This window comes from Drosophila albomicans, chromosome 3 (assembly GCF_009650485.2).
Source record: "Drosophila albomicans strain 15112-1751.03 chromosome 3, ASM965048v2, whole genome shotgun sequence".
Taxonomy (NCBI): Eukaryota; Metazoa; Arthropoda; class Insecta; order Diptera; family Drosophilidae; genus Drosophila; species Drosophila albomicans.
The window spans coordinates 10238517-10264568 of record NC_047629.2 but is presented as its reverse complement, the minus strand read 5'-3'; the positions used below and the strand labels follow the sequence as shown (position 1 = coordinate 10264568).

The window sequence follows — 26052 nt, the reverse complement described above, 5'->3', positions numbered from 1 at the left end:
AAAAATAGAAAGAAAGCGTCTGAGAAATAGCATTAATTAATATTGTTAATATTGTTGTGGAGTCGCAATATTAAATATGCAATTGAAAATCAAAAAATGTTGCAACCAAGTTGCAATAATATGTGCTTGGGATATTGTCGCCATAGAAATAGGCAATGAATGTAATTTCATTTGTTTGTTTTTTTTTTTTTTGTGTTTAATAATTGCATTTATTTATTAGGCAAATGTTTGAGTGGTGTGGCCATACATTTTTGTTGCCATTTGCGTGCCAATTTTAGGGTCTTAAAGGTTGCCAAAAACGGTCGCTCTAAAATTGGTGGAACTTGCTAAATATATTGTTTTTCCGCACGTTCAAAATTTGGCTCATTTGGGAGCAGTACTTAAATCAACGCATAGGAAGCCACACAAAGCCGGAATCCTCAAACTGAGGCCCTATTCTACCACAGCTAGGATCTACAAACACTGCCAATGGTCACCTTAAACTCGCATACCAAACATTCAACTGCATTACATTCAATTATATTCATTACAATTTGTTCTTATAACAAATGTATATTAAACGAATAAATCTATTGTATCATTACAAATCAATCGTTAGTTAATAATCTAAAAAGTTGTTATTGATTAATGCAATGTTACCGTTTAGCAGACTCTATAAACAACCTCCGCAAAGAAGAGCCAAACAAACGTATTATGTGTGAAAGTAAACCCTGGAGTCGTTGCTGTTCATTATTAATATTGACTGCGAGATATGCCCTCTGCTATTAGGGGGCTGGTTGGTGAGCACTGAAGAGGCGCAGATTGTATAACTGGCGGCTAATAAACATTGCGATAAGCAGCTTTATTTCGCTTCATGTCTGTCTCATTAGGCGTACACTTGATTAACAATTCATAAACCATATGCCAGACAGAAACTCGATTCCCATGCACCAGCAACAAGTAAAAAGGAAATGAGGATAGGGAGTCGAAGGAGATATTTTAACAATGTCAGAGAATATGAGCAGAGTTGAGCAGTCAGCCTCATCGACCACCCATCCCATTACGAGGGATGTGTCTTGTGTCACATTTGTCTCAATCATTAGAGTGATGACAATTTTGTTAAGGCGTCACGTGTCTGCATTAGCATTACGCGCATTATATTGAACACAACAATAACTTAAACAGGCCCATAAGCGAACAGTCTGGGGAACTCAAACTCATACTCAAACCCATACCCATACTCATACTCATACTCATACTCATTCTTTAACGGCCAACACGCAAATTCCAATCAAACTTGTGCGTGTGCGTTTTTGCTTATGCTATTCACGCAGTTACATCGACATGGTCACAAATACACACTAACACACTCATACTCACCCACACATACACACAGACTCTCACACATGGTGTATAAACTTTGGAGCGTGTTGTGGGACAGCTGTTGCCGCCTACAGCTACAGTCTAAAGGACCCTTAAAAGCCGTCACGCGAAGGATTTGCAAATTTTAGAACTCTGCATAAACCACAAAGCAGAGACATGGGGTATATTCGTTTATTAATGGATTCAAATGGGAGTTTTGCATTACTTGCACTTTAAATGTTGATTGATTGGTTTCCACAAATATTTAAATAATATAATAAAATATATTGTTGAATGCACAATTGGTTTGCTTTAAGTAGTACAAGGATATCTAATGAGTCAGTCTGTCATTCGTTGAAATTATCCCATCCAACTTTTTGTGGATGTTCTCTAAATGGTATTTAGACCAAGAGACATAAGAATTAAAATATAATTTATGAATAGAAAATACGCAGCATGTCATTAAACAAGATTTTACTTTCTTTCGGCGACAAATTGATGCGAACCGGTTTGTTTATAAATCAGTATTCAACAACAAAGGCGACAAAATTGCCATATCAAACGAATTTGGTCTTTGATCTCGCATGCGGCGCCGGATATCAAATCAAAAAAAATAAAAAAAATACAAAATACAAAAAATATGAAGACAAAAACAGCAAGAACGATGGGGAAAAGCCCAAGCCGCAAAAATCCAGAACAAAACAGAAAACCAAAAACCGAAACCAAAACCAAAACCAAAAAAAATTGTGCGTACAATGAACCGCAAAAGGGAACACACACGATATGAGATTCTTATGCAAAAACGAAGAAAAACACAAATCTCTGATAGACAGCAGCAAACAACACCAAAGTGGCAGATATAGATAACATAATGGCAAATGCACATAAATTTAAATTACAAAATTGTTGTTGAAAAAAGCAGCCGAGAAATATTAATATATTTATTAATTTAATCGTCGTGTTATTTTTTTGTTTTTTTTTTGTTTACTTTCTATGCTCTGTGGAATTCCCAGCGTCAACCTTAAACGTTTGTTCTTTTGCGAAACTCGTTTCAATCATTTTATTTTATTCCGTTCTGCTTTTGTTTTGCCGGGCATCATCACAACAGGGCTTGGGTGGGGTAGGGAGAGTGTCTTACGATTAGGATTATATATGTACGAGTAACAGAGCATTTCGTAGTCTCTCTGCATAGAAATTAATTATTGCGACAAACAAAAAAAAACAAGAAATCAATTTCGAAAACAGCTGTGACTAGCGGTTTTAGGCTTTCGGGTTCTCAATATTTGCTACTCGGCCGGCTCTCGTCTCTCATCTCGCATCTTTTTTGGCCTTCGGCTTTTGGCTTTCTGGCTTTCATTCATCCCAGAGATATTTTGGATATCATCTTCAGCTGTGTGTGTAGTATAAATAGCGGCAGCTGCCACTTGGCTAATTAGACTTACCAAAAACTTCAGAGTAACCACAGGCAACAGAAGCACCACAAAACTACCACAAAAATGTCGAAATTCATCGTTTTCGCTTTGGTAATTGCCACCGTCTGCCTTATCCTGGTCAGCGCTGCCCCCGCTCCTGATGCCCAGATTCTTGACGCTCAGACGGCCATCAACAAGATAATCGGTAAGTTAGGAAGCACTTTAAGAGTTTTGAACTTCAGTTAACTGGTCTTGATTATTCCCACAGCTGCCTATAATCGCATTCCAGGACGCTCCATTGTCCATCCCTGGGAGGTGGCCACGCTCATCGACCCCAACACATTTGTGCCACGCTCTTACTATTGAATATTCCCGATTTCTGTTGACCACCATATGTTGTGTTTTTTGCCTATTGCACTTAGTTTTAAACATGAAAAGAATAAAATAATATCTTTATAAAATCAAAACTCGTTTCTTATTTATTTAATGTATTCCAAAAGTAAAGAGCAAAGACATTTCAAAATGCAAATCTGAATATTTTATTTGGAATTTCACACCGTTGCAAAAATAAGGCAATTAGCGCCAAAGCCAATTAAACACCCTAAAACATTTATATCGAAATTTAAAAATATAACAAATTAAATTAAGAGACATTAAACACGAATTGCTTAATAAGAATTCTTTCTTTTCTCACTTGGTTTTATCGTTGGGGTTATTCTAGCACAACTTGTTCTAAAAAGAAATTCCAAACACGTTCATCCAGAGCGGAATGTGTGTTTCTACATATTAAATAAGATATGCTGATTAGAGGAATAACCCGAATTGATTAACTTTCAGCTTTTTAGTTTTGCCCAATTATGAATTTTTAATTTAGCCAATTTACTCGAATTAAATCATAGATGTGGAAAAAATGTTGATAAACACTTTAAAAGTGTTATCACAATAATCCGCTCAGCTACATAACAATTAAGTGTTATTTATTTTAGAATCCTCTTTAAATTTCAACTACTAACGAGTAATTATTTATGAATTATTTATCCAACACCAATAAATTGAAATTAGTTTCAACGCTGCTAACCGCAATAAAAACAAGCAACAGAATGCCAGTAATTGGATTATTTGCAAAAAAGGTTATCAATTATGCAAGCAATTAATTAAATACTCGATCACATTGTTTTGTATACTATTTTAATTTAAATTTGTTTCAGTTTAGGGTTCGATAATGTTTTTGAAGGTAGCAAATTTTATTGTTGCGCACCGAAAAGTATACAAAGGTTGTTAATATAATTGTAGTTTGTACTGTTCAATTATTTAACTGATGATAATCTCATTAATTTCTCCCATTTTAAATAGTTTTCCAATTTGCTTTCGTTTGCACTCTTGTTTCACAATATTTTTCTAGCGCCGATGACACACAATAGATTCTCTAATTTCTTTCTTTTAGTTCTTATTTTAAGTGTTGTGTGTTTTAAGTAGTACATAATGATTACTTAAAATTAGTGTTGAGTAGTACATAATAATTGCTTCGTATAAGCGTTAAGTAGTACTAAACGATAACGAAGTAGTATATAAAACTTATCAAATAATAAATACTGCAACTTTACAAAGTTAACAACATTTTAAATAATTTTAAACCAATTGCTTTTTATAGCCCACATTGCCATTAGTTAGATTGAAAACCAAATATAAATTTTCAACATTTTAAATGATGAATGAAATGAATAAAAACAACTTTAAATTATACCGTCATTTGCATTACAGTAACTTGCTGCTACTGAGAATTGCATCATATTTTTTTATGCAAATGCCTATAACATATGTTAGCATATGCATATGCATGAAATTCATTTTTTTACATAAGGTTCTTTAATACAATGATCGAATCCTTAAAGAGCGAACAGTGTCCCGGGAATATAATAAGTATAAAAGCACTTGTGTAACTTGAATAAGTAAATTCCAACTGCCATCAAACGACGAATCCCAGTTCCTCCACTCTGCTTACAACTCACACATTCTCAGCAGACACATGCAGAAAGTTTGTCGTACAACATATATGAATTGTCCACTTCTGCATGCGCAGAGCTTAGTAACTAACTTTTGTCGAGAATATCAAAGTTTTCTGGTTGATCAACGTTCCAGATTGTGACACATTTGATCCAGATGAAAGTTTCAGTGAATTTCGTGTCGCTATTTGAGCTACAAGTGTTTACCCAGCTCTTGGCATCAAACTAAATTATTTGCAACTAAAATCGTGAAGCAAATTCATTCAGTTTGCGTTGGGGGAAAGGGCAAACGTGCTGATAGCTCGCTCACTATCATATTAATGCACCTTCTATTTGACTTGCATATTTATGATGCGCAATAAAAGGATTTTCGGCTTGGCACAAGCTGCACATATTGAAATTGTTACATGCTCGAACTGAATTTACGTCACAGAATAAACACAGCATATGGAACAAGCTACTTGTTTCGTTTTATGGAGGTTCACGCTATTCAACATGACTAAAAGCAAACAATTTGCTATGTCCTGTGACCTGCGATATTCTTAACGTTGTTGCATAACCAAGTCAACCAAGCAAGGAATTGATAAACAAAAGCACTTGTCCTTTGCACGCACACAATATTTTTCTGTGCAATGTGAATGAAGAAGAGAAAGCAAAGCAGGATGACAGATTTCGATTTGACGTCAATGCAAGACTAGAATGATACTTATGTAAATGGCAATAGTCGATATGTTTGAATGTCAATGAGTAGAAAAGCGAAAAGAACCCCCAAGGGTCGATAACTGCACTCAGCTCTAATGATGCTCATATTTAACGTGCAATAATTCACATCCGGTTGATTAGTTTGTTTACAACTCACACACGGTGTGTCATTAAATTGCCCAAGGCAATTTGTCAGGCTACTTAGTTATTTTATGCCAGTGACAATAGTTTCTTTACGACCATTTTATTGCTCTCCCACATGTTGTCATCTGTTTGTCGCAGGCTTTGAATATCTTAAGTGAAACAAACAACCTGAATCGCACAAGAAATTCCCAAAATTCCCAATGGAATTCCAGAATATCAAAATACCAAACTAGTATGAGTTATATCAATTTGAAATGCTCAACCAGCGCATACTCTGTAAACTCTTTTCTGTTGTCAGTCGGTAAAAGTTGAATCTCTAATTTAGTCGAGACTTGGCTTAATCGGTCAGGCGGTAATCTTGAACTAAGTTTAACCCAGTAAAAACCGTTTGATGGTGACAGGGTATAAACAATAACTGAAAACACCTTAAACAAAAGCCCACACATTTCTCGCATGCGCCAGGCGAATAAATTTGTTAACAGCTTCGGGCAACCGTAATAATAACAACAACGACGACCACAAAAAAAAAAAAAAAAAAAAAAAACAAAAAAAACTGATGATTTGCATTGCAAATATCGAATCGCTCCATTATAAATAGACTGACTTACCTGTAGCTCGTTATCTCTTTTCACTATCTGAACGACGGCTTTAATTATGCAAATTGTTGGCGCCAGCAAAAAGTGCTAAACTGAAAGAGAGTGAGAGAGAGAGATAGATGATAAAAAACAAATAACACGCAAAACCGTTAAAGAGCACATGAGAAATCACTGTCTGACAATCATTTATCAATTTGTCGTATCATTCGAATAAGACATTTAAATATATTACGACTTTATTGAAACAAACAGGTATAATTACAAAGTTCAAGTTCAATTCGCAGTTCGAGGCCGACTGAATGATTCTCTCTCTTAAATTTCATTCTTCAACTTGTAAAAAATGTAAATTGAACAAAAACAAACTTTATAGACAAACAAACAAATTGTTGAACTTAATTCTGGGATTCTTGTGCTCATTCATCCAGTAAAACTTTATGATTTCGACAGACCATTGAACGAGTAATGAGGACGAGTGCATTCACCTTATGAAGACGAAAATGACAATGCGAATTAGATACACATCTACACCCAATTATACTATTCCCGAAAGTATTTGTTCAAAAATGTTGCATTGTTTTTTATGGGTTAAGAGAACTTTGGAATGAAACAAAGCAAAACTTGAAAAGACTTTGACCCAAAGGCATAAGCAATCTAATTTATCAAAATTTATGAACAACAAATCCAAATTCATCGTCTAGGCGTAATGAACTTTAACGCGTAGAAAACGAAAAAACGTTGAATTAAAGTGCCCCAAAAAGTATGCTACCAACTTCGTTAAGCTAAAGTCAATCAGGATATATGGGAGAAGAAGAAGTGCATATACAGGGAGAGAGATTTCTGAGTTGTTAACTTAATTCAAAGCATTCGTGATTTCGTCGACTTATAACCGCTTCGTGAGTGGTATTAACTTTGCTAATGGAAAAGTTGGCACCCGTTAAAAGAAACAACGCAAAACTCAACCAAGCAGACTGCCGATGACCATGTGTGTGTGTGAGGATGTGGGGAAGTGTGAGGAAGTGAGGCTGAAATAGACAGAAAGGGGTGGTCACAGGTTGCCAACACAGGATGCGTGTGGCTGTGAGCGTGCACACTACATTGATTTTTATTTCATTTAAGGATTGTTGAGTCCCTAGTAGCATCGCCATTGGCATGAACATCAGCTTCAGCTGAGCAGACGCAACATTTTATGTATGCTATGGAAGAAAGAGTTCCTTTCCGGTATTTGAGTCGTAAGACATACAAAATGTTGTCCATTGGGGCGCGCAAATCAAATGGATGAACTCCACCCATATGGTAAGTCAGTATGGTATGTGTCGGCTATCGACCTTTTTACTCACATCTATAAAGCAGAGAAGCAACCAAAAAAAAAAAAAAAAAAACTGCTGCCTAGGCAATGACATCGTCAGCACAATGTCACAGACACATCCTGCTTTACGATATCAACTACATCATCGCATAAATACAGAAAAAAACGTGTATAAAAAAGAAGAAGCCTAAAGCAGCAAGAAGTCTATCATAAAAGGCATAACAATTATACGCAGTGATAGAGTCGCCATCGCCGTCGTAGTCTCAATTTAAGTAGCTCTTCGCTGAGATAATGGGCTGGCTGCTGGGTACTTAGACATTCGAACGTCGCCTTGGCCTTCACATCATTATCAACGTCATTGTGGCTATCATCATTCGAGAGTGTTTAAGCTGCGGCATTAAATTAGCATAATCACATCATATCATCGCATTGTAATGTCAGCAGTCAACGCGGTTATGAGGCTCAGGGTCAAGGATCAGCAGGCGCATTCACATTCTCAGTCAATGGTCAACAAAGGCGCATAGCACAAGTTCGAGAACAAAGCACACACATCTCAACATATGTGCAGTTACAGTTATACTTCAAATATCCCAGAGATAAACTCGTCTTACTACTGCATAAAGTTCATAAGATATTTATAGATGCTCATTATCTGCTTATTTTGCATTTCAATGATTGGTAAATGCTTCCTTAAAGTGGATTTTAATACTCTGTGTGCTTGATTACTTGAAATTGGCTTCAACTCAACTGAGCACAATATTAAGTATACGATGAGTTGGCTGCTGTATTGCATCTAATGAGAGACTGTCATAGCAACCAATTTTCAACTTCTCCAAGCACTAACTTAGTTTAGCACACGCTTCACAGTAAAAAGAAAACTAGTTAAGAGCATTATAACAAATTGAAACTGAGTTGAAAATAAATTGCAGATTTTTCCTAAGCATTCAAGAGTCGCACAGTAAGCTCAGCTATAAAATATTTCAATGCATACTTGCAGGCTTGCACTGAAGCATCAATCTTTTGTATTTGATTTCAACACTCGACACGTCTATAGAAAGATTATTTTTTAATAAAATAAAATTTTGCAAAAGTAAATGTATAAATCTTATGATCAGCTTTAAAGAGTGCAAACACTACAAGTTTTTGAGAATTTCAGCACATTTTGTAAGCTTACACACACTCAAGTGAATTGCTGAGCATATTGTTTGTATCTTCATAAAAATATTCCGCATAACTTAATTTATACGAAAACTGAGCTGGGACTTAACCTTGAGATGCAAGGCGACAAAAATCCTGCCGAAAAGATAGAAAACCACAATTTTGTTGCGGGTTTTGTTGTCACACACACACAATAAGACAAAGGCAACACGCTGATAAAAGCAATATTATTTGTGATTGGTGATTTGTTTTCCTAGTCTATACCCATGCCTTGACATAACTAAAAGGGCATGTCATATTTACCCAACACATGCTTGTGTTTGTGTACAAGGAGCTTTTATTTCCCCGCGGAATACTTAGAATATCAATATTTCTGTGTACGCAAATCGAGGAACGGGTGTGTCCTCCGTCGAATCCCAGTCAATCGGATTGGTTGACATTCTGTTGTTGTTCTGTTTGGGGACACACACACGCAACGAAAAGAAAAACAAAAGAGGTGTGGCTGCTTTGTTGTGACAAATGAAACCAGAGAGAGGAATGCGGTATCCCATAAATCACAGGAAGCCTCTTCTTCCGTTCCGTTCTGTGTTCCGCTCTGTTTTGTTTTGTTTTGTTCTGCCGTCAACTGGATGCGAATCATTAAACGTCTCCATAAGTTATATCAAATTTTTTGAGCTTCACATTTGATTTGTCCAGCTACACATGTCACTCTCAGCACATACATCAAACAAAGCCCCCACACCTTTTCACCTTTGTTTCACGCCTTCTGACCATGACATTCCCCCCAAACTTATTTGCACTCTGTTTGTGGATCTAATGAAGCGTAGTCCAATACATTTTATGTGTGCCAATGGCTGGCCAATATTGTACTTGTAATTATATAAATTGGCATTTTTATCGCCATTGGTAAACAACAAATTAATTTAAAGGACGCTAAGCGTTTTAAGACTGTATGGGCGTGATACCTTTTGTTAAGGCCAATTAAATTTAATTTGATCGACCTTTACCAAAGATTGTTGTATATTTATAGAACAAAATACCCAATTTGGGAATACCACAAGTTCTTAGCTCCCATGTATTAATCAATGCGTATTTGCATCTGGCAGCGTTCAGAAATAATTCGGATCTCTGAGTTCTGAATAGAGAAATTACAGAGGTTAAAGTCATTGTTTAATAATGCAGTAAACCACGCTCACGTTCTGTAATCGCAATCGATTGAATGTGCTCTTAATACCTTTAGTGCTTTCGGCTGATTACAATGAGGCACAAACTCAATAAGCTTAATTATGTCACGTCATTGGGGAATCGTAGCGACAAACGCTTTATGCATTATATAAAAACATAAATAATAAAAAGCTCGCAGAGTGATTAAGATGGGGCTTTGGCTAGCAGCTGACTCAAACACCAGTCAGTCACATCGATCTATGCCGTGGCAAATGCCAATTCATTTAACGTTCATTTATTACGTTTTAATTTATGCAAATTAAAGGTGGTTGCTGCTTCCTCCAGCAATAATTTGACACATCCTGCGCAGTAAATGCAAATGCCAAAGCCAAAGCCAAAGGAAACCAACATCTGGCCTTGTCATGTTAGCAGCTATTGTTTTTATAGACAAGCTGAGTATGAGACGCAAAAGCTGTTGTTAAAATTCAAAGCAAAGAAGGGATGCAAAATCCATCACAAACAGCCGATGGATGATTTAATAATAAAGGAATCATATATATATTATATCAATTGATATTGTCTATTGTTATTTAGCTATGATTATAAAAGTATGGCGTACTGAGTGCTCCTTTGGCAGTCTGGTTGGCTTGACAGGAACTTTTATTGCATTGAAAAGATTACACACTCTACTGGGTTTAGTAAATTAAGCGAGAGATTTTAATTGCTGCATTCAAATGCAAATTGCAGACCAAACTCAATTAAGCTTCAGAATAATGTAATGGAAGCATCCCAACTACAACTACAACTACAACTAAAGGCTTCAGCTACAGCATCAGCTTCAGCATCAGCTTCAGCTTCAATTAATTTTGTCTGACGCGAAGTTCAAAGACTTAGAAGTTCGCTTAAGCACAAGCAAATCTCACAACTTTGCATTCAACTTATTTTAAAGTAAGCAAAAGCTTAGCCATATAAATACGCTGTACACATTAACAAAGCAGACTTTATAAAAAGGCGAATATTTATAGTGTAACTACCCGACTGCTTCTCTACTTGGAACGGGGTATTAACAATTAGCTAACAATTTGATAACAGCTGTTGCCAAGTCCAATCCAGAGCTCTTATCTGTGCTAAGCGGCTATTAGCTGAGTGAAAGAAAGAAAGCCAGCATAACCATCACAATTGCGACGTTTTTCTTTTACGCTTACTTACTTAAAGCCATTGTGCTCAGCCACAGACTAAAGTGAGATATAGGAATAGAAACTGCCATAACCCAGGTCGCTTCACCTACTTACTTTTTTTCAGCTCTCATTGAAAATTATGCAAATTGTTTGAATTGCGAATAGAAATGCTGACAGTCAGGGAATACGATAGCAGCAGTTTCAATGAGCGCAAATGGGGGCAAAGTAAAGTTTTTGTTGTGGATTTTGCTTTTATATACGAGTTTATACATACAGTATAAACATTTCTATACCCGCTAACCATAAGGTAGAAGAGTCGTATAACTTTGTGTCCTTAGCAAATGTATGTAACAGGTAGAAGGAGGCATCTATATATACAGCTGTGAACTTTGAAATAGCAGTGCTGACGATCGATGCATTTAAAATTGGAAAATGCTTTAATAGACGCAACTTTGAGACAAAATTTAATTAGAACAGCTAGTTTATTTAATTTTAAATAACTTAACATTTTTTTTTCATTTTGAGTAACTCAATAATTAAAAAAAAAAAGGATGCATTATGATTTTCATTAAAATAGCAAATGTTAAGAGAAAAATATAATACAAATCAAAATAGCTTTTAGCTAACTTAATCCTAATAAATGACAAGTTGACAACTACATAATATGTATATATTCTTAATCAGCGTCAACAGCCGAAAGAAAAAATCCATTTCTGACTATCCGTATGAAATACTAGAGCGGAGAAACTATAAGAAAGAGAGCAACAATTTTTGCGTTAGCATTTGTAAGTATTGCACGTATATCAGTTTTTTTTTAAGAAATTTAAGTTTTAAGAAATACTTTTTGTATTGCAAAACAACGCCTACTACACAACGGTATTATGCCCCGTTTCCACAGCACCAACAAAACTCGGGTTTTCTCAGTTTTTTCAATACTGGAAAACCCATAAAAAAACAAGTAAGAAAGTTACAGTCGAGTGCTCGACTGTGAGATACCCGCTACCCATTTTTAATAAGGGCAAAATATTGCGGTATTATTTTCAAAATATACCGAAAATACTAAATATATACCGAATGGTATGTTTGGTATATCGATACAGCACACCATTCAAAATATACCATAGACGGCACAATGTACCAGATTGTCGGCCAAAGCAACTAAGAGCCCTAGTAAGTAGGCGTTTTTGCCCATACAAAAGTATTTCTTTAATAACTTCCACAATTTTTATCTGATCGCAACCAAATTTTCAGGAATCATAAGTACTATAGTAATTATAGTATATACCAAAATAGGTGTTCATACGGACAGACGGACAGACACACAGACGGACAGACGGACATGGCTATATCGTTTCGGCTGTTGACGCTGATCAAGAATATATATACTTTATAGGGTCGGAGATGCCTCATTCTACCTGTTACATACATTTCCTGCCGGCACAAAGTTATAATACCCTTCTACCCTATGGGTAGCGGGTATAAAAAAAACTGAGGCTTTTTCACGCGAGCTATGTGAAAATATCAAACACCAATTTTCGGCATATTTTTTTAGTCATGCAATATTTTATCGAGCTGAAATTCAAACGGAGCTTACCACAGCAAAATTTTTAAATAAATATGAGTGCACAGCTATGTAAATTGCACTACAGATTTTTAAAATTCATTCCATTTAAATTTTTCGATGATTTTGATCGCTCACATATTTCGTTAAGGTTTGTTTACATTCTGCGCAGATGTTTTGAATCAGTTCGGTCACACTAACAAATTTAAAGTTGCCAATTTTGTTACCATTTTTGAGTGACAAGAGAGGACCCGATATATTTTTAGAATATTGTTCTAATTGAAATAGGTATCGAGTATCTCACAGTCAAGCACACTCGATTAAAGCTTTTTTAGTTCCTTTTTTTTATGTTGGCTGAGCTGCATGCCTGCAGCAGGAGCAGCATCGACATCATCAACAGCAAATACCGTCAGCATCAACATAATCTCGTGCTTTGGCATTTTAACATAATTTTGTTTCATTTCATTATTTTCAAGTGTTCAGGTGTTGAAAGCTGGGGTTCTGTGCGCTTTTCTAGCTGGCTCACACAGCACACAGATGCTTGAGCATCCCCTCTTTTCAGTATGTTTGTGTTTGCTTCGATGTTGTTGTGTTACACCATTAAATATATAGCCGTCAAGATTTGTTCGTAAGACGACAATTTCTAAAGCACTTTCTTAGTCGTCGTACCTTGCAACCTTGTTGCTTGTTGCAAAATGAATGCATAATGAATGAAGCTTGAGAGTCAAAGAGCCAAGTGGCCAACTTGGCATAGTTTCATTGAAATGATTTTCCATGCATTGAATTTTACGCCGTACATCAAATTGCATTTAATTTTAATCTACATTTATCTTTATTTTGTATTAGGTATTTCCTCTTCTCTTCTCTAATTTAATAAACGAAAAATTTTCACCAGCTTTAATGCGATTTAAGACATTATTTGGTTATGTGCCCACCTAATGGGACACGTAGCATCGCCATCCATTTTTTTTTCTTTTTTTTTGTGGGTTGAGAGCATCCTGAATAAATATGCATAGCATAAAAACTTGAACAGGTTGTTCACTGCGAATAAATAGAATTTTTTTAAATTTTTACAAATAAAAAGTTTATTTTTGTTGATGAACACGTGGCAACGAGGGTCGATCAATAAATATACGTGCTGAGAATGAACACGAAGGATTTGCTCAAATATTTATTTCTAATGAATACAAGTTCTTGAGTTCCTGACAACTTGTGTAATTCGCTTTGCTTTAAAATCTAATCAAAGTTGGGTAAACTTTGAAATTGTGCAGCTTATAAACTTATTCAGAAGGTAGAACAACTTTAATAGCGAATATTCCCTAAAAATATGAGCAGTTTATTTGGCTGAAAGCATATTTATTAAGTATTTAAATATCACATTTTATGATGCAATAAATTATTTCAAGATATAGGTAAATAGAAGACTATTTTTATGAATTTTGTTGATTCTCACTGAAACTGTATCTTATTTAGTTTTGTGCGTTTCCGCTCAGCCTCCAAAAAGAAGTCTACTTACTCATTGACCTTCGCATATAGTATTTGCGATACTTTTGTGGATTGTGTACACTGAAAATCTTTAGGCACACACACACAGCACAGCACAGTAAATAGTAAAAACAAACAGATATGTTTACAAATTAATTTCGAAAAATTCTTTAAGCATTCTTGAGCTGCATTAAATTGTGATCGCCGAGGGAACAACAAACGAGTATGAAAAAATAATTACTCAGACCATTAAGCCAATGAAATTTTTTATTGATACGTCTCTCTTTCACTCTTGATCTCACTCCCGCAATATCTTTCTCCGTCTCTCCCATATGAAACGCAAGTTATCAATTAACACATGTGTATGTGGGCGTATACGTAATCTTTATTTATGATTATTTATCAATTTATCTCAGCCCGCTGTCACAGTCGGCGTCATAAACATATATCAATTGCGTTCAATTTTAATATGTTAACCACAGAAATTTTCACGATATTCGCTATATTTTTGAATGGCATCAGCCACACGCGGCGAACAAAAGATTCAGACTGAAATTTATTCTCAACAAATTTTACGTTTTCGATCTTTTCTTCTTGTGCTTTTCCTTTTATTTTGACATGCGCTGCGAAGTGTTTTTGGGGGAAGAGAAGATGAAGAAAAACTTTTGAAATTTGCATTTAGACCATATAATAAATGACCAAATGGCAATGGCAATGGTAACAAGTGCCAACTGTCAGCTGCTAAGTGGCATGTGGCATGTGCCGCAGGGCCATTAAATGCTGTTTCAACTTTTATACGGACACGCTTGTTTAGTTAATTAATAGCTCAAGATACAAATTATTAAAGTTATAATGAGTTGTCCGAAGCAACATGGCAAAAAAGAAATGACGATGAACGACGAACGACAAACGACGAAATATGCATTCATGATCAACTTCCTCAACTTGGCCAACAAATTTGGCTAAAGTTCATTTCTGGCAGTTGACTTTTGCCTCCTGTGACTCTGATGCCTCAAGCGAAATCATGATGGGTGGATAGATGCTAACTTTTCTATTATGATAAACATGGCCAATTCAATTTAGGCTGTTTATTGGGCATCAACAGCGCATAAAGAGTCTAGACAAATTATAGTAGACTACTTGTATACTAAGAGAGAAACAAATCTATATTGAAAAGTACATTGCAAATCTTGATTTAAGGTCTTAAAATAAAAATGTTATATAAGTTTTTAGGTTGAAAAAATCTTGACAAAAAAAATCTTGAAATAAGATTTTTATGTTGAAATAATCTTAAATCTCTGATTTGTATGCTAAATTTACATTTGAGTTGAAAAACAACTTATTTTAAAATTTAAAATTGTTTTATTCTAGATTGAGAAGAAGTTTGCAAATATTGTTTTGAGAGATTTTCAATCTTAAAAGAAATTGTTTTATTATTGTTTCTTAAAATTTGCTTCCTTTAAAATTAATCTTAATTTGTTGTGTTGTTGCTGTTAGTTCATCAAGTAGAGATGCCGCTAATCTTAGGTCTTGGGTGTAGACTCAAGTCGGTTTGTATATAAATATCGATGATAGTGTTATAATTCTAACTAACATAAGTAACTGTCTAAAAAATATACATATATAAAAAGAACGCAATCTTTTTTTTAAAACTTAAATTTGAGATTGATTTAAGATTTTACCATCTTGGTGCAAAATTTTCAATTCTTGAAACAAGGTTTTAAACTTGAATTTCAACATTGTGCAATCTAGAGTTTCTGTTGAATTTTTAACTTGATTTCACAATAAACTTTCTTGGTTTAGTTTTGACATCATATATTATTGATTCCAAATTGTATTCTTTTAGCTCGCTTTCTCTTGAATAAGTCTGTTTCCTTGCTTTATATAAAAGATATTTTGAAGAATCTTTGAGTATCAAAAAGCACCTTAAAATCAAGTTTACTTTAATATTAGATATTTTTTTACAGAATTATTGCCAACAGTGAAGCAAGCACATTTTAATATTCTCAGGAGTCAGTCAATTGTTGAAAGATAATATCCCAATTTTCCTTTCGTTTATTAACTTCCTTGCTCATTTTGTAGCAACTCCAACCAAAGGTTGAGTACATTTTTACAGGATATTTTAGTGTCCTACAACACTTAAGTGTTAGATTTGCCACCACTACTTGAGTTGTCAACTGTCATTTTGAGGTCTTGACGACCTTCATCAGGCGATTGCCACTGCGATGGCGATGGCGATGGCGATAGGCGAAAAGCATGTCGGAAGTGTGAAATGTCAGCTAGCTACATAGCTTGGAGAGTGCAGGAAATAAGTGTGGGTACAATTTTGATTAATTTATACACGCACACAAAACGAAATGAAGCTGGGGCATTAGAGGTATTGTACTGTAAAATTAATTGAATTTTCGTAGGTTTATTTATCAACTTTAATGAGCGGCCAAGTTGACAGAGAGAAACAAGACCCACCGCTGTGTGCCATAATAGCTTCAAAAAAAAGCTGACCCCCAAAGGCAAATAACAGTTGAAATAACTGTCAATAGCAATGGCACATTAATAAGCTAAGAAATATTACCATATTAGATTTATTTGCAGATTGTAGACTAACCCAAAAAAGAAAAACTTTACTACAAGGAATCCAACTAATTCTGGACTCGAGCCAAAGTAAATATTTGACTTTGACCGGTCAAATATGTAAGTAAAGGTAAAGTCCGCACTTTAATAAGCACAAGTGTGTACGATGCCATAGCTTAATGTCTGCTCGCAAAGGTCATAAAAATACACACCAAATGGGAGGCAGGTGTATTACCACACAACAGCTGTAACAGAAAGCTGTGGCTTGCCAACCAGCAGTCGCAGCAACAGCAAAAATATCAAGTAAGAGCGCTGTGGTTGCGGACAGCTCGAAGAGCAAATATCCTCAAAGCTCCTAAAACATGATAGAAATAACTTTTTTTAATAAAACTAGGAATCCCAAAAAGCGGCAGGCGAAAACCTTTTTATTTAAGAGCAGAGATTTTAAAAGTAAAAAGAGTATAAAATATATCATTTTACTAGCGACCCGTGTCCGCTTCACTGGTCAAGAATATGTAAAAACATCTATTCTTATGCTAATTTTTTTTTATTTCTATTCAAACAGATAGTTAAAATATTTATACATTTAAGTATTACACCAGACTAGCAAAAATAACTAATTAAACACTTTTGTAGTTTAGTTTTATAGGTTCTTTATTGTCAAATGTAATCAATAACAAATTCCGGAGGAATGCGCATGGAACCGACTCTTTTAACTTTAAAGTCGATATCAGTTCCGATATAGCATTAATAGATATTTACATACATATATATATTTTGATTACATGCACACTTCCCAAATCGAATGGGGCACCTTTAAAATTGATTTTTTATTGTTAAATCTATTTTCTATGATAAACGAAACCATCTAGAAAAATTATTGTTGATTTCTTATTTCGTTTATATAAATGTAGTAACTTTTCAAAAATTATAATAATATTCAAAAGTTGTAAGTATGCAAAAAAACATTATTGAACATTAAATTGTGAAATTTTTACTTTGCACAACTAGAATAGGACATTTTATCATCATTGTATCATTGTGGATTTTTCTATGCAATTTACAACAATTTCAAAAATTAATTTTACAGCAATGCATTATTTTGCACATTCAATCACACTTCACATGCTCAAAATTTGTTAAATTTTTATGTATTCATGAAATGACTCAATAAGCATGAAGTCTCTTCTGATATTTCTACCGCCAAAAGACGTTATTTGAAAGCATAAATTATACAACTAGATCTTAGTTAATAAGTGATTTGACTCTAATATTGAGCCGGAAACCAATAATCGCAAAGACTTCAGCGGAAGTTGTAAAGGTTATATTTGAACTGGTATAATTTTACTAAAATATATCGTTATCATTTTAGTTACTTGAACAGCTTGAACAATGACTCCTTTAGAGTGGAGAAAATCAAGGTGAAAGTAAAATTACAAAGATGCTGTCTTTTGACCATAAAAACATTCATAGCTGATACTATCAAAAGACACGGTAAATTGCTGTTATTCTTCCATGTTTATACCATGTTTGTACTCACTTTTAATGGGTATAAGGAAAGACAGCTCAGCAGTTATTCTGGCTCTCGTGAAACGTGTCTACCGAGTAGACAAATACTTTCTTACTCTTTGCTCTCCTCCTCCACTTGAGCGGAACTTGATGGAGCATGAGCATAAGCCGCGGCATTAAATACAGCTTTTGTTTTCTAGTTATTGCTGTTGTAAAATGCAACAGCTGTTTGCAATATTTCTATCTCAAATGGGGTCAATTGAATTGAAGAGTTTTTTGCATCGAGCAGCGTGTCAATAACTAGCGTAAGAATATCTTGCCAAGCATCGCTAAAGCTCTTTACATAATGAAGCTGGGGACTTCGGAGTCGGCCCCAAAGTGATGAAGAGATAAGCTCTGCGAAGAATTGATAACAACCGCAGGCTTATTAGTCAATGGACTTACATTTAGCATCACAGCTGAGGCAGAGCCCAAGCGGAATAATAATTGAATTCAAAGCAACCAAGTCGCAAATCTTTTGTCCTTTGTTAGTATGTAGAAGTAATCTTGCGGCAGTGGACGTGACGAGGCTACACTCAACTGAAATCAATTACCCTCGGACCGCAGCATTAAGTTCAAAAGATGTCATTAAAGGACATTTCTGAATAAATGTAACTGAAACAGAAATGTAACTGTTGCACAGGATGAGAGCTTGGAGCTTGTCCAAGAGGCGCGAAATTGAATTGTTCTTGTAAATTGGCACGTGGCTTTAGAATCGTTTATTTTTGCTCGGCTCTCAGCATCATTTGCGAATGTATATTATTTTTTATTTGCGACTGTCACAATTTATCTTCATTCACGTAGCGACAAAACGGAGAACGAAAGAAAGACTGTCGCTCCGGCATCGTGCCTCAATTAGAATGGGCAAGAGGTCCTTTCCTCTGCATGCGTATATATCAAATTGATTTTCCACTGATCCCAAAAGCAAGCCCATTTAACTTGTGATTGCTGACAACGGACTGGTAGACGAAATCGAGGAGAGGGTCAAAGCATATGCTCCACACTTGGTTTCATTTCAAAATGCCGTTCATAAACTGACAGTTTTAATACCACATTTTCTGGTCCCATTTTTTTGTGTTGGTCGATCCTTTTTTTGTGCTTTAAAAGGACCGAGGCCGAGAGTCGCATTTGGAATTTTAGTCACGTCTGCATTTATGGGAATTCAAACACATATTCGAAACATGCTCATAAAAATTTTAGCCCAAGTGTCTGTTGAAATTTGTTACAACTATTTCAATACACGTGTTGTCCTCTGACTGTTAAAAGTGTTGACAAACAAGCATACGTTGAAATAGTGATGAAGATATGTCGCATAATAAAGTCTTGTCTTTCAGACATCTCGCTTCAATAATACATTGGCCAATGTCAATGTCGAGCTTGCTTCTACTCAGCTTCTCCTCTTATAAATACAATAATAGACTGAGCTTAAGTTTGAGGTATCTTAACGTCGAACATTTTGGGGACAAGAGTTCGATGAGTTCTTTTTTGGGAAACTTAATGTCCACTGACAATCACAATTGATGTGGGTAACTTATGAGCTTTACAAATTATCCCCAATCGCATGCAGCACATGCGGCGTATGCGCAATTTTCGAAATCTTTTGCTGTCACTGGCTTTCGTCAAGCAAATGCATTTCTTTTAAAGTTTCTTGACTGTGCGCAGCACTTAATCGATGCCGATGGCCTTCGCATTGACTTAAGAATGATGTGAGCAGTTGCCATTAAAAATATAAAGCCAATCAAGTGGCAACTCGTGACAAAAGTCAATTTTTTTGAACGCATTCTTTGCTGACTAACGACAAACATTAATGTCCTCGCCATTTATTTACTTTTATAAAATAGGGTATTTTGGGTTGGGTTGTAAGTTAATACTATATACATATACGAAATGAGTTTGAAAAGTAATCCGTATGAACACCTAGATCTCAGAGATTATAAGTGATATCGTTTTAAGTATTAATATACCAAATTTTATACAAATATACTGTATATGGCTTCTGGCATATTTTAGTATTTTAGCGGTATATTAATTTGGTATATTATAAGAATAATACCGCACCGTTTTGGCTATATTCAAAATGGAGAGCAGATATTTCACTGTCGACCACACTCGACTGCAGCTTTCTTATTTTTAATTATAATTTTGTATATGTTATAATTAATTGATATACAAATTCAAATTTGTATTGCTTACAAAAAATAATTCGTCTAATAATAGGGTAACTTGTTGTCGTGCACTCCCGACTAGAGCATTCTTATTATTATTTTTTTATTATCTTCCGCCTTGTGCTCAAACACTAGAAGGAATTACAATTATTTTTTTTCTCCACATTCATTCTGCCAAGTCATTTAAAAGACTTGAATGCTCATTTAAAGACTCGAGGGCGCCGTTCAATAAAAAATATATTAAAAGTTGAAATGAGAGAAAGATTTTAAATTGAGGCATTTTAACATTGTAGCCCATTTTAATAAATATGATGTTATTAGCAATTCAAGTTAAGCAGCATCTAAATTCACATGAATTTGAAAAGCAGATTTCCAATTTCCATACTTCATCAAATTATTAAATTTTTTGATTAAAATTTATTAGCATTTAAAACGAAGTATAATGATTGATAATTCGATTCGATAGAAATTTAAAACAAAAATAGAATTTAATATTTGAATATCGAAAATTCTAGCGAAATATTTATCAAAAATTAAAAATCTTGTTCGCTAAACTTTCTTACAACTTTTTTCAATTTAAATTTTCCATGTTATCACTCATCTCTAAAGTGACAGCTGAGACAGCCAAATATAATTAACAAATTGAAGCGACGATTTTGAGTGACAAATTCCAAAAAGCAGGCAACGAAAAAAAGACAAGTACAAGTGTTCAATGATATCTTTTATTATGCGTGGCACTTGACGAACTGTTTTAGCTGAATCAATAGCACCTGCAATAATAGAAGATGGCTGTGTGTATGTATCTTAAAGAAAAAGAACAATGAACCCACAACTTCTCATTGAGTAATTTATGTGCAATTCGAGGTGCAGACGGCTAGACATTTAATATGAAAAGAACGCACCACGCAGCAATAAAACACCGCGAAATAGAAAAAGATCAGAAAGGAAAAAAACGCAAATTAAATATACAGATAAAAATTAAGAGAGTGCCAACAAAAAATTAAAGAAAAGAAAAGTCCAGCGTAAAACCAATAAACAGAATTGCACCCTTCAAAAAGGAAACTTGGCAAAAAACAAAATATATATGTATTAATTCGAGCCACAGAAATCTGCAAGCATTTACATAAACTCACGTCCGAGCAGGGAACGTGGGCAGGCACTGGGAATTTAGTTGTCGGTTGTATTTGTTGAAAGAGGCTGGCGAAAAAGCAAACTTTTGCTGCCACTAAGTGAAACATGGCCAAGTGGACCGAAAGCGTAAACTCACAGCAAACTTAAACACAACTATGGTAAAAAGGGGGAACAACAGAACCAAACGCCTCGACTTCACTTTTGGCGGTTTACGAGTTTTCGCTGTAGATAAACACACTCAGCTACAGATACAGATACAACAAGAAGATAGCTACAGTCGAGTGTGCTTGACTGTGAAATACCCAATACCCATTTTTAATAAAAGCAAAACAGTGTTAATTTAAAAATATACCATATCAATATACCTTAAAAATACTAAAAATATACCTATAGCTATAGTTGGTTTATTAATATAGTACCACATGCAAATTAATGATAGCAAAAGTAAAGTATTCTTTTTAAATATACCGAATTAATATACCAATATACTACAAATTTACCTATTATTTGGTATAATGATATGCAAAATATACCAAACAGTTCAAAATATAATAAGTTTATATTAAATAAGTTTAATTTTAAAATATACCACATTAAGATACCTCGAAAATACTTTTAAAAAAATACCAAAGGGTATATTTGAAATATTGATATAGTAAGTAAATTAATGAAAGCAAGACAGTGAAGTATTATTTTAAAATATACCGAATTAATATACCAATGTACAAAAAAATTTAAAATATACCAAATAATATAGTTGGTATATTGATATGCAAAATATACCATAGAGTGCAAAATACACCTGATTGTTAGCCAAAGCAACTAATAAGTAAGCGTCTTTGTCCTTAAAAAAGTTTTTATTATATAACTAATAGCTTAAAAACTACGCTTGTTATTCGATTTTTAACGGGTTTTGTTATCGTTAAATCTGCGCGCAAACATAACAAGTGTTGTCAAAAAAAATTACATCCCTATCTCTCATTGTCACTAAGATCTAGATGTTTATACGGACGGACAGACAGACAGACGGACAGACAGTCATGGCTATATCGTCTCGGATGTACTTTATAGGGTCCAAGATGCCTCCTTCTGTCTGTTATATACATTTCAGGGAGGCACAAACTTTTAATACCCTTCTATCCTATGGGTAGCGGGTATAAATATAAAGAGATACAGATACACACGCACGCATAAAAATATATTGAAGCCAACTGACATCTGTTGGCAACCTCAAAAAGCGCCTTCGAGAATTGTTTATTATTTGTATTTAAATTTGTATTTACGGTCTCGTTGAATACCAGCAACATTTTAAGTAAAGTCGCACATTTCAGCTTTATTTTTCTGTTGAGCTTTTCTTCCGGGCACAAATTGAAGACACGCGCTTTTTAATTAAAATTAATAATGCAAATGCTCGCAAAACAATTTGAGCAGCTCTTCCATTCCATGTTCATTGTCTTTGCGCAAATGTGAAATGTTAAAACTCTGACATTTACGAAAATTCATTTCCACAGTCAACTTCTCATTTCCCAGGCATTTCGCAGATTAAACCATTGCGAAAAGACAAACACGATTTAGTTAATTAAGTCATATTATCTGCCAGGGTTACAACTCAAAAATATATTTACCCTTTGCTTTTATTTTTTTGCCTTTTCCCTTAACCAGATGTTCGCTTTCAAGTGTCATCAAATTACCATGCAGAAATTGAAGTAATTTGATAAATTGAATTATTTCAAATTGAGGCACAACAAAGAGTTCAATCGGGGAACACAATTACAAGAGTGTTTAAAGGAGAGTTTATCAATTTAACAAATTGTTCACATATCTTGTTTACAACACGAATCGGATTAAATTCGTGTTTCAATTTAAGACACTTCAAACATTCTTCGATATACTTGTATTTGACTACGGTTCCCTATAAGTTTTATTGTGCTGTACTTGATTGTTAATATTCGTTTCAAAGTAAAACAAGTAAGAAAGTTACAATCGAGTGTGCTCGACTGTGAGATACCCGCTACACATTTTGAATAAAAGCAAATTATTGCGGTATTATTTTTAAAATATACCGAAAATACTACAAAATATACTATAAATATACCGAGCAGTATATTTGTTATATCTATATGGTACCACATTAAAAATATACCATAGACGGCACAATATACCACATTGTCGGATAAAGTCGGGGGTCTGAGACCCCCAGTAAGAAGGCGTTTTTGCCCATACAGAAGTATTTATTTAATACCTTCCACAATTTTTATCTGATCGCAATCATATTTTTAGGAATCACAATTACTATAGTTGTTATTGTATACCAAAATTCGCAGCGAGGGTCGGAGATGCCTCCTTCTACCTGTTACATAAATTTCCTGCAGTTATAATACCCTTCCATTCCCATTTCCAAAGTTATAATACCCTATGGGTAGCGGGTATAAACATAGCATCGTTTTAGTTTTAAGTATACTTATATAATGAACTTATATTTTCATTACACACATTATTATTGGTGCATACAATAATGATTACAGTATTTATGATTCTCTACAATTTTGCAAATAATTACTAAAGAAATACTTAAATATGTCAAAAACAAACTTTAAACAGGCATAATTTTAACTCAAGGGTATATTTTCAATGGAAAGGTATATCGATATACCAAATATAGCCTTAGTGTTTTTTACAGTATATTACTTTGGTATATTTTAAGAATAATATCCTAGTGGTTACCTCACTTTAGCTTTATTACTTGTTTACAAAATAGTTGAATTAAAAATAATTTGACTAAAGAAATTGTACAAAAATACACAAAAATTGAATGTATATATTTAATTATTGAGAAACTATTTGCATACTCTTAGTTTAAGGTAAATAGAGCAAGTGTTCTAAATGAAAATTTTTAATTCCAATCAGCCACAAAAATTTGTGCTAATTTTAGCATATCGAAAATTGTAAAACAAAACAATGTTTGTATAAATATAATCTCAGCAATGCACACATATGCAATTATTTTTACAGGCAAAAACGGTAAATGTGGTTATAATCAATGCAATGCATTTAAACTTTTTAATCCAACTAATTATACATATCCATCAAACCATTCTCAATTAAATTATCAGAATAATTGACCAAAAATTCAATTGCCAAACTCAGACAACACACTTAAGCTTAAATGGAACTACAATAAAAACATAATTCATAATTTACATACTATATGTGAATTTGAATTGCAATGCTGTAAATTACATGAATTTGTAGTGCATTTGCTAATGTCAAATATATAAATTAAATTGTGAGGCATGAGAGGTAGAATTTAATTTCCAGTTATTGCCATAACTATATTATTTATCAAAGTGTTTTAGTTTACTCACACCACATTCGAAATGAACATTTGAACGTCTGTGGGTTATTTATATATAGTTTGTAGCTATAAAACGCATCTGAAACGGAAACGATAATTAGAATCGACTGGAAAGGAGCATGGATGCGTGGATGGCAATTCAATCACAAGCATTTGGAATGATATCCGCTTCCCATTGAACTTTGCTTGACTGTGAGTATGTGTGTGTTTGTGTGGGAGTGATGCGATATAAAAGCTATCTATCTATCTGACTTGCGAATCGGCTAAAAGGCAAAATGAGACATGCCAAAACATGCCAAAAAGCTAATTAGCTGACATGGCGTGGTCAATAAATTGTCTACTTTCTTCACATAAATTGGACACATAAATAAGGATCTTTTTTTGACCAAATGGGCAAAAAGAAGGCGGAGCGGGAGATAGTCTCGTGTGTTGTTGGTAATATGTAACTGCCGGCAGCATGCGAGCAGCATGAATATTTAATAAATATTACCATCATCACATAATATAATGAACTAACTTCAAATGGTGTTCGCTTTGTGCTTTGTCCCCAAACATGGAAGTTTTTCTCCCTCTCATCATATTGACAAAATATTTTATACATTTTAATAAAATACCGCTCGCAGTGACATTATTAAAAAGTTTCCAGCTGTGAGCGACCTCCCAAAAATTCTGGCACCAATTTGAGGCTATAGGGCTATTATCCTGACACAAATAGAAATCTTGCTTATTTTTTTGTGCATTTTTCATATTTTCTTCATTCAAGATTAATTTGTTTTCAGTTTCGCATTCCCAACACGTACTGTCTTTGATGTGTTAAAAACTGCCATCAGCGGCTTTATAAATTATGTTTGCAACCGTGCTGACGTCAGTTTTTTAACTAACTCACACTTGTGATACGCATATATGTTACACTGAAAAATCCAGTTACTAAACTCAAGAATATTCGTCTTAAAAATTGTGTGTTTTTAAAGAAAGTCCACTTGAAGAACAAATTCTTAAAACTGAGAACATTAGTTTGAAAAACGACAATTCTCAAAATTATACCAAAAATACTAGATTTAGGTTACAAAATTCTGTATTCCATTAAAATGGTTATAAAGTTTTTATCTATCTTTGAATGTTTTATTCATAGCTCAGTTATTGAAATGTAAAAGTAATATAGTAAATAAATAGTAAAAACAAAAAAGAACAATAAAATAAAATGTAAAATTTTTTATAAATTTTTTATACAA

General features: G+C 34.2%; 2 protein-coding genes across 3 annotated transcripts in view; one reads left to right on the top strand and one right to left on the bottom strand.

Moving 5' to 3' along the window:
* LOC117572434 (G-protein coupled receptor dmsr-1) overlaps positions 1-26052 on the bottom strand; it is a 47018-nt gene that overhangs the window by 17803 nt on the left and 3163 nt on the right. For both annotated transcript variants that reach the window (XM_034255261.2, XM_034255262.2), the window contains exon 3: positions 6211-6290. The gene's annotated coding sequence lies outside the window, so the exon portion shown is untranslated. The remainder of the gene's footprint in view (positions 1-6210; positions 6291-26052) is intronic.
* LOC117566713 (uncharacterized) lies at positions 2768-3220 on the top strand. The gene is made up of 2 exons (XM_034246258.2): positions 2768-2958; positions 3022-3220. The coding sequence occupies exons 1-2, from the start codon at positions 2838-2840 to the stop codon at positions 3117-3119; spliced, it is 219 nt and encodes a 72-aa protein (XP_034102149.1). The 5' UTR covers positions 2768-2837; the 3' UTR covers positions 3120-3220.

Coding starts and splice junctions, on each gene's coding strand:
- LOC117566713 (XM_034246258.2), top strand. CDS start 2,838: ATGTCGAAATTCATCGTTTTCGCTTTGGTAATTGCCACCGTCTGCCTT. Junction 2,959..3,021: donor GGCCATCAACAAGATAATCG/GTAAGTTAGGAA, acceptor TTATTCCCACAG/CTGCCTATAATCGCATTCCA.